Source organism: Calidris pugnax, unplaced genomic scaffold, assembly GCF_001431845.1.
Source record: "Calidris pugnax isolate Ruff unplaced genomic scaffold, ASM143184v1 scaffold491, whole genome shotgun sequence".
Classification (NCBI taxonomy): domain Eukaryota; kingdom Metazoa; phylum Chordata; class Aves; order Charadriiformes; family Scolopacidae; genus Calidris; species Calidris pugnax.
Genome location: NW_015091208.1, coordinates 38,465 through 48,331, shown reverse-complemented (window position 1 = coordinate 48,331; position 9,867 = coordinate 38,465). Strand labels below are relative to the sequence as shown.

Genomic DNA, 9,867 nt, shown 5'->3' with positions numbered 1-9,867 from the left:
TCCTCGCGGCGGCACGCCGCCCGCCCATTGGCCGCCCGCCGGAAGGCCCCGCCCCCGCCGCTCGCTCCCATTGGATGCCGCCGCCCGCCGCCGTCCTCCGCTCCCCTCCCTACCCCGCCCCGCCCACAGCTGGGAGGGGGCAGGGCCAGAGTGGAGGGGCGGGGCCTAGAGGGAGGAACCGCCTCTTAAAGGGACCGCGACCACCCCGATGAAGCCCCCCCCTCCCGCAAAGGATCGGGGCAGTCCGTCGGGTGCTTCAGCTTCTCTTTATTGATGGAGAGTTGTGCTCTGCCGCCCCAGGGGCCCGGGGAGTGAGGGGCGGGGGGGGGATCGGGGAAGAGGCACCAGGGACACACACGACTACCAGAAGTGGGGGAGCAGGGGAAGCCGGGAGCACGATGGCGGTGGAGCATCTTCTACCCCCACCCCTGGACACACAACCAGCCTGGAGGGTCTGGAGTCACCTTGGATTTGGTCTGCGGGGAGGCGTGGGGGAGTAGCAGCTTCCCTGGAGTGAGGAGGGTGACGGGGGGGACAACCACACACCCCCTCTCCCTGCCCCGTCACCCCGGGACAGGACACACGTCACACCCTGAGGACAGTCACTACCGGCTACCAGGAACCTCCTACGTGGGGGGACAGGACTCCACTACGGGGAGAGGGTTGTGGTTTTTTTTTTTAAAAAAACTAAACGCTTTCAAGTATTGGTTTTCTTTTTAGTGATTTAAGGTCTCTTCCCCCTGCTGCTGCTGCTGCCGCCGCACTGGGTGGTGTTGAGCAACCTACATCCACGCTAGGGACAAGGAGGACATCGCAAGCCATGGCTGGTCTAAGGCGAGGGGAGCGAGGGGAGGGGGGAAGGAAGGTGGTGGTCGCTGGTGGGTGGCGGGCCCTTCAGGGAACGGGCACCACGCGCATGGTGTTGGTGTAGCCGGAGCCGGGGCGCCAGCCCGTCAGCACGATCACCAGGTCCCCGCTCTTGAAGAACCCACGGGCTTTGCCTGGGAGAGAAGAGAGAGGTGTCAGAGCGGGCCAGAGTGGAGGGGCGGGGCCTAGAGGGAGGAACCGCCTCTTAAAGGGACCGCGACCACCCCGATGAAGCCCCCCCCTCCCGCAAAGGATCGGGGCAGTCCGTCGGGTGCTTCAGCTTCTCTTTATTGATGGAGAGTTGTGCTCTGCCGCCCCAGGGGCCCGGGGAGTGAGGGGCGGGGGAGGGATCGGGGAAGAGGCACCAGGGACACACACGACTACCAGAAGTGGGGGAGCAGGGGAAGCCGGGAGCACGATGGCGGTGGAGCATCTTCTACCCCCACCCCTGGACACACAACCAGCCTGGAGGGTCTGGAGTCACCTTGGATTTGGTCTGCGGGGAGGCGTGGGGGAGTAGCAGCTTCCCTGGAGTGAGGAGGGTGACGGGGGGGACAACCACACACCCCCTCTCCCTGCCCCGTCACCCCGGGACAGGACACACGTCACACCCTGAGGACAGTCACTACCGGCTACCAGGAACCTCCTACGTGGGGGGACAGGACTCCACTACGGGGAGAGGGTTGTGGTTTTTTTTTTTAAAAAAACTAAACGCTTTCAAGTATTGGTTTTCTTTTTAGTGATTTAAGGTCTCTTCCCCCTGCTGCTGCTGCTGCCGCGCTGGGTGGTGTTGAGCAACCTACATCCACGCTAGGGACAAGGAGGACATCGCAAGCCATGGCTGGTCTAAGGCGAGGGGAGCGAGGGGAGGGGGGAAGGAAGGTGGTGGTCGCTGGTGGGCGGCGGGCCCTTCAGGGAACGGGCACCACGCGCATGGTGTTGGTGTAGCCGGAGCCGGGGCGCCAGCCCGTCAGCACGATCACCAGGTCCCCGCTCTTGAAGAACCCACGGGCTTTGCCTGGGAGAGAAGAGAGAGGTGTCAGAGCAGGGGTTCCCCGGCCGTAGGTGGGGACAGGGCTTGTCACCCACTCCCTGTGTCACTGAGGTGGAGGGGGACCCGTCCCACAGCAGCAGGTTGAGTATCAGGACCCCATCCCTGCTACCCACCCATCTTGGACCCTTGGCCTCTGCTGGCACATGGAGCTTGAAATCAGAAGCCATGGGGGGCTTGGGGGAGCCATGGGGGGCTTGGAGTCACCCCACTCCCAGCTTCTCCCATCCCCCAGGAGCAATGACCCTCCCAGTTCTAGCACTTCTCATGTTAAAACCAACCTGGTTTTCTGCTGGAACCTACTTTAAGGCCACCATGCCAAACCCCCTCTCCCATTTCCCCACCGGATGTGGCCGTGCTTACACAACTGCCATCCCTTGTTTCCCAACCGGACACCGTTACCACACAGGCAGGCGGTTCCCCTCCCTGCGTCCCCACGGGTAACCCCAAAAGCACCACCTGAGGTGCTCAGGGACCACCACGTCCCACCAGAGCAGTGACACTCACCGACATTCATGCCCAGGTTCACGCGAAGGTCCACATCCTCCGCCCAGGCGTCGTGGGCCGGTTCTTTGCAGAGGACGGGGAAGATGCCCCGGTAGAGGTGGGCCTGGCGAGCCGTCTGGTCGTTACGGGTCACGGCGATGATGGGAGCCCGCGGGCGGTACCGGGACACCAGGTGTGCTGACCTAGAAGGGAACCAGGACGGAGGTGAAGCACCACGCGCACAGCTACAGGGAGCACAAGTGACACCGAGGTTTATTTGTCACCCTGAAGGGCTCCACAACGCGCACAGCTACAGGGAGCACAAGTGACACCGAGATTTGTCACCCCGAAGGGCTCCACGAAACCCCTGGAGGGACACAGAGGGTGACCACAAGAGCCAAGCTCACCCAGGAGCTCCATGTTCTGCTGAATTCCCCGTTGGGCCATCACCAAAGGCTGTCCCTTGGTGATGGTCCCTGCTCCAGTCTCGCCGTGACAATCCCCTTGCCTCCCAGTCTAGGAAGTGCCATCTGCGTGTTTTGGTGCCGAAAACAAGCCTTTATTTGTCCCTGTTGCTATGCTGAGGTGGCGAGGTGCCATGGATGCTGGCCTCTGCAAGCAGCCCTCGGCACCTCAATGGGGGTCCCTGCCAGTTCCCGCTGTTTGGAGGAGCTCCCAGGTTTATGGGATGGAAAGGGCTACACAAAGCTTGCCAAGGAGGAAGCCATTTGCCTCCCGGCCACGTTCACCCGCCGAAGGCAGCAAACGGGCCGGTTCCTCCACACTGAGCTCTGCTCTGGTGCTCAAGAGGAAGCAAACTCAACCCAGGCCAAAATTTATACCAGGAAGTTGGGCACAGAGACCTTAAAACAGGCAGCAACACACCCTGGGTGGGGACCAGGGCTTCCCTTTCCCCCAGGGCACTGCTCACAGGGAGCACCTGTGAATAAACGGAGATGGAAACGGCAAGGCCATGGCATTTACAGCTCCACGAGCGTGGTGGTATCTCCACTAGCTTTTGCAGCCTTGTTGAGAGGAGCTAAGCTCAGCGACGCTGCTCAAAGCGGCAGTAGCGTTTGCTCGAAGCACCCAGACACACGTGCCAGCTCTCAGACAAATCCTGCCACGCTGCCCAAGCAGCCTCCCGGGAGCTGCTCTGGGAGATCCAGGTACTCAAAAGGCCGTAACAGAATCCACAGCTAAAAATATTCAAATATCAGAGTTCAAATCTCTTTTAAAAAGGTCAAGTGTGAAGCTGGAACCTTTGGCAAAGAAACATTAGAAGCACGAGGGTATCCAGAAACTCCGCACTTAAGAATCACTCCTCGTCTCTGCAGAAAGTGGCTGCTCCCAATCACTTTGAGCTGTAAATCTGGGTGAAGGATTCACCGATGGTCCAGATCTTCAGGTAGACCCTGCCCAGCACATATAACGGCATCTCTGCTGCTGCGCTATTTTTGTGCTCTGAATCCAGTGCAAGAAATTCAGATTTTTTTTTTTCTTCCAGAATGCAGTCTGAGACTTATGGCCAGACACGCTTGGAGGGTGGGCAGCCCAGTTCCTCTAGACAGAAAGGCTGATCAGCAGAGGCTTCAGCTTCCTCTCCACAACTGGAAGAGCGAGTTTCTGCTCGGCAGTTGTCATGGTCACTGGACAGCAATCCCAAACTATGGAGTTCCAGCGCGTCTGCGTTTCTGTCTCCCACCTGCAGCCGAGGCACTGAGCCCATGGAGAGCTGCTGGGTGCCTGCCAGTGCCTGCCTCTCCAGAGAGATTACTCACGGGCAGGCATGAGGGAGGCTGGAAGAGGAAATTTCCAACATTTCCAGTTTTCCTGCCTAACAATTCCAGGCTAAGCCATCCCTCTTCACCCCTTGGGCTTTGGCAAGCAGGGCTGACACCCCAAAGGTTCAGCAAGGGACCTGTAGTTTGGATGCTACTATGAAAGGGCCAAATCCTCTATTTAAAAAAAAAAAAAAAACAACAACAAAAAAAACATTCTGCATCCACTGAGCTTCTGCCTTACTGTTAAACCAAGGATTTCTTGCCAAGAAGTTGGAATCGAAGCTGCAAGAATTATTTTCCCTTGACTCTTCCAGCCAGTGCTGCTGGCAGTGCCACTCGGAGCAGCATGGGGAGGCAGGGCTGGGAGAACTGGTGCCACCAGCAGAGGAACTCGGAGGCTACTGATGTGCAGATGTTTGAGATGTCTGCCCATCTCCTGAGGAACCGACACCGCAGGCAGGTGGCCTGGGCTCTCCGTCGCTGCCAAAACCCAGGCTTCACCGTTACAGACTTTCAAAGCCATCGTTCTGCTGGGCTCCTTCCCCTACCCTGTGAAGAAGTGGGTTTGACCTGAGGGAACCTGTCACCTCCTACCTTCCAGACTTGGTGAGGACAATAATGGCCCCGCTGCAGCACTTGAAGGACGCTTCCACAGCGCCAACAGCAGCGGCCTCGGTGGGGTCACAGTTCAGGGAAGTCAGACGCCGCAGTTCCTCAAACAACTGCCTGTGAAAGATGGCGGCTTCGGCCTCCCGGGCAATCTATAAGAGCAACACGCGTTCGGGGAGACAACACTCACGTCAGTCGCTCGGGGCAGCGCAGGGGAAGGCGAGGTGCTCTCTCCAGGTGTCACACCAATACCCTCAAAGCTTTCGAGTTACCATTTAGCAACCCCAGATTTAATTCAACGTGCTGGAGCGATGGCCACAGCGCTGAGCGCACCTTAGAGAGCAACCACTCTGCTCTTGAGGGGTTTTATTTCTAAATTGGTGGCACCTCCCGAGTCACCTCGCCCTGCCGAGCCCCCACTCGGGTGACACTCATGCCGACTGCCAGGCACTCTCGCTCTGCTCCTGCCTCCCTGCAGTCCCTCCCTGCCACGGGACCGCAGCGGTTATGCCAGGCTGACACCGCAGCAGCGAGCCGCTCGCTAGACGTTTGCAGTGTTAGAGAGAAGGGAGCGTGTTTTCACTCGTGGAAATGACGGGCACTGAGCCCCTTCCCTGAGCCCTACCTGCCAGACTCGGTCAGAACTATCAGGGCTGGAGCTAAGCACTTAAAAGAGGCCTCCACCGCGCCCGCTGCCATGGCATCGGCAGGGTCCCTGTTGTTAACATTGAGGCGTAAAATCTCTTCGAAGAGCTGACGGTGAAACATTGCGGCCTCAGCCTCCCGAGCAATCTGCAGGCCCCAGCGAGAGGGAAGGAGGAGAAAAGAGGTAAGAAAAAGAAGGAAAGATATACCAGAGTCACATGAGGTCACGTTAATTTGCTTCATTGTCACAGTAACGCATGCAAGAGGGTATTAAAGGTCAGGCTGTGAAACTCTTTTTGGCTCTCAGGTTGTGTGTTTGCTCAATGCAGCCTGGTCTAACGTGCCATCAGCAGACCCTGGTCCCTGGGCAGCATTTCAGAGGTGACATTCTCACTATATTTTGGAGGCCTTTCAGAGCAGGCAAATGTAGGTTCCTTTTACAGGGACCAGAGCAAGCCAGCTCAGAGTTGGGTCGCAATTTGTTGTGGCAGCTCGTTAGTTCCTTGCAAGAATGATGCAATCTACTAGCCTCCAGTGGACCTTGCTGATGGTCCTGCTGCAATTCCTCAAGAAGAAATTTCTGTAGCTCCATGTCCCCCTCTTTGTACTCCCCAACACAGCTCCCCTGGAATGGTCTTCGTGGAGCCAACATGCAAACAATGCACTTTCAACATCACCCCTGAAGCCAGGGGACTGTCCCTCTCAGCTTCATTACACTTAGTTTAACCTGAGAGCCAACAAAGTTTCACCTCCAAGTTCTAAACCAACTTCCCTTTCAGTAACAGAAAAAACAAGTAGGAACAAGTCTTCCTTATGGGGTTTGTCAACGGATGTGTGTCGAGGTGTTTGTAAAGCACCAGATGAGAGGTGCAGAGGCACAACTGAGGGCCTTCTGTTCAGGCTGAGCATTTACAGGCAGTTCAATGATCTATTCATCCCAGAATGCTGGGAATCACTCACATTTCAAGACAATTCTCATCTCAGAAGACTGCGTTAGCCCTTGACTACCCCACAAAGAAGGCTTGCAGAGACCAGAAAAGCATGCAAAAGGTTGTATCGTCTTTTCAAGGACAACTTCATCCAGTTACTCCAGAAAGTGAGCAGCCGCTCCACAGAGTGTGACAAGTGGGTGCTTAAGCGGAGACTGAAGTGCCCTTACAGTGAAAGCTTCGGAGTTACACACCTTCCAGATGAGAATTTTGCTACTCTAATGTTAATGAATTATTTTATGTGATGCTAGGAATTATCCCTCTTCCACAGATACCCCTTTAAGCCAAAGTAGTTAAGTATCTTATGTCTAAAAATAACGGGACATATGTGACAGGCCGGAAGAGCGATCCAGTGCCAACTGCGGTCCTTTTATTACTCCTGGCTTTATGCTTGCCCTGAGATAAAATGGAGTGTTTGCCTCAAAACACTTACTCCAAACACAAGAGCTGGCAGCCAGGCAGTTTATCTCCAGCTCCTGGTCCAAAGGCAGGCAGCTCTGTGTAAAGCACAGGGTGAACCCCCCTTTAGAAGGGAGCCCACATTCCCCAGGTGCAGGAGAACCTGTGCACAGGGGTGTCTGCTGTGACAGCGGCTGCAGAGGGCACAGCCATTCTCAACCCCGTGTCACAGCTGGTTTTAGTCCCAGAGAAACAGCCAGAGGGTTTCCCGTTGGCAGGCAGGAGGAGACAGCAGGGTGAGGTGGGAAGGAAGGAAACCAGAGCAGGTATTTGAACCTCAGTCCTGTTACTCAGCATGGCCAGGGCAGCGTTCGAAGGAAACTGTGGGTCATGGACTGGAATTGGAAAAGAGCCCACTCCCACAAGCAGGAAATGGCTTGCCCAATATTGGGAAGCTTGCGACATGTGGCATTTTTGTCACAGAGATGCCAGTTACTGGAGAGCACGCTGGTTTCTAGGAGGCTGGCCGGAAAGGGATCCCTAAGCCAAACCACCACTGGGACAGGTCAGGCACAGACAGATCGTGTCTTTCTGAGGTGCAAGGACACTACACGGCCCAGACCCTCATCATTCTCAGCATCAGTTTGCTGTCTGCACCTCACTACGGAGGAGCTTTACTTCAAATAATCCTGTAGCAGGGCTGGATAAACAAATCTATAAACCCAAACCAATGCCAATTTCAGGCTGGGGAAATGCATACAGGAGCCACTCTTTACCAGAGGCAAGGTGCTCTCTCCCAGTATGACCACTTCATATGGAAATATTCATCAGCTCTGGCCATGCTGCAGATTTTCAGACTGTGGTTACTCAGGGCACTATTGCTGGGAAGGGCTTCTCTCAACTAACACCAGGTGAATTAGCCCAGATGAAAGACCCTGACTGCAGAGGGATGTGCTCCCACCATCACAGAGCTGGCACCTTGCTGCCTGCACCATATTTACATTAAATTTAGTGAATCTGTATTCACTCTTCTGCACAGAGGGTTAAAACCTTGAGTATTTCCACGGGGACCTGGCAGAGTGAGCACCGCTACTCCCAGGTCTGCAGGAAGAGGGATCCTGAGCTCGGGCTGCAGGTACAAAATACACACTGCCCAAATCTAAGAATTAATGCCAGAATGTAAACCCAGGGGTAAGATTTGCTGCAGCAAGTTTCCAGCTCTTGGTAGAAAGTCAACCCTCAATGATTTAGGGGGTGAAACCTGAGGAAGAACCTTTTAGGTGCACCATTAGCGTTCAGCCTGTAAACCAGCACTCACTGCCTTAATCATCATCAAGTCAGATTTTGCATTTGCCACATGCAAAAAAACACCACTCCATATTGACCAGATAAGAGTTATTTACGTAACACACTGCAAAAAAAAACCACACTAGCTGAGCTGATTAATCTATATACCCTGAATTGCAAATTAAACTGGTGAGAGTTGTAACTGGTGAGAGTTCTCACTGCTGTGATTCACAGCCCTGTTAACTGGGGGAGAAGCAACACTCGTAGCTCTTCGACATCGGGCTTTTTATCAGCTGAAACTCGAGCTGGGTGAACTCGAAGCAGAGCAGAGGTTTCTGGCAGTTCAGGCATGTAAAACTGGGTGCTGTCAGTACTCGTGCAACAAACACCCCCAACATCAAGCACACCAGGTGCTGAATGCTGCACACCACACTGGCAAGCCTCCCCCACACCCCTCCCAGGAGCCAGCCCATACCTTTCATTAGCTAGAGATAAACTGCTTAAGCAGCTCCTTCACCATGGAGAAGTTTGAGGCATTTAATATGCCAAAATAACTAGGGCATTTGGAGAAACTCATACCAGGGTAACAGCAAACCCCCCCCCTTTACCCTGGCATAAACAGAAATCAATGATAAACTTGAAACTTTAGAGTTTAGAGCACTGCAGAGCAGTTCTCAGCTCCACCCAAGGGTAGTTTGGAGCGCACAGAGTGAGGTTTCAGGCCCTCAGGACCACACTAGGTAAAGAAACACCCACGGTGTGAACACAGGAGCGACTGCTTTGTGCTGCTGGGTGCTGCCACCTAGCACCAGAGACAATGAGATGTTCCTCTGGCTCAGCTGAAGATGCAGGGCCCCAGAAGGGCAGGACTCACAGCGTGCTGCATGCGGACAGCCTCCAGCGGGTAGTCCCCCTTGGCGGTCTCTCCGGAGAGCATGATGCAGTCTGCTCCGTCCAGGACGGCGTTAGCCACATCGCTGCCCTCGGCGCGCGTCGGGCGAGGCTTCTTGATCATGCTCTCCAGCATCTGGAAGAACAAGACCAAAGAAATCAAGACATTGCAGAAGGAATCAGCTGGGTTTTTTTCCACTACTGCACTTCAATATATACATTCTAGATGAGGCTGCATCCTGTCTTCTGCCCTAAATGCCCTAAATTGGCTGGCCATGAGCAGGCAGTGGGCAGCTGCAGCCCAGAAGGCCAATCCCATCCTGGGCTGCATCAAAAGATGCGTTGCCAGCAGGTCCAGAGAGGGGATTCTGCCACTTGACTCTGCTCTGGTGAGACCTCACCTGGAGTATTGTGTGCAGGTCTGGAGCCCTCAATATAAGAAGGACATGGACCTGATGGAGAGGGTCCAGAGGAGGGCCACAAGGATGATCAGGGGGATGGAGCACCTCTGCTACGAGGACAGGCTGAGGGAGCTGGGGTTGTTCAGCCTGGAGAAGAGGAGGCTCCGGGGAGACCTCATAGCAGCCTTCCAGTACCTGAGGGGGGCTACAGGAAGGCTGGGGAGAGCCTGTTTAGAAAGGCCTGCAGTGACAGAACGAGGGGCAATGGCTTCAAGCTGGAGGGGAACAGATTTAGACTGGAGATGAGGAGAGGGTTCTTCACTGTGAGGGTGGTGGAGCACTGGAACAGGTTGCCCAGGGAGGTGGTTGAGGCCCCTTCCCTGGAGATATTCAAGGAGAGGCTCGATGAGGCCCTGGGCAACCTGGTCTAGTTGGGGGTGTCCCTGCTGACTGCGGGG

The 9,867-nt window shown here is 55.3% G+C and overlaps 1 protein-coding gene across 5 annotated transcripts in view; it reads right to left on the bottom strand.

The window, feature by feature from the left end:
* Positions 1 to 1,582: 1,582 nt before the first annotated feature.
* Positions 1,583 to 9,867, bottom strand: part of PKM (pyruvate kinase, muscle) — a 41,583-nt gene continuing 33,298 nt past the window's right edge. For 2 of the 5 annotated variants that reach the window (XM_014959795.1, XM_014959791.1), the window contains exons 8-11: positions 8,992 to 9,144; positions 4,783 to 4,949; positions 2,426 to 2,607; positions 1,583 to 1,885 (exon numbers count right to left, since the gene is read on the bottom strand). In XM_014959795.1, coding sequence (XP_014815281.1) covers positions 1,779 to 1,885; positions 2,426 to 2,607; positions 4,783 to 4,949; positions 8,992 to 9,144 — 609 coding nt within the window. In that variant the 3' untranslated portion in view covers positions 1,583 to 1,778. Of the gene's footprint in view, positions 1,886 to 2,425; positions 2,608 to 4,782; positions 4,950 to 5,422; positions 5,590 to 8,991; positions 9,145 to 9,867 lie in introns of all 5 variants that reach the window. The other 3 variants (XM_014959793.1, XM_014959794.1, XM_014959792.1) reach the window with 3 other exon arrangements.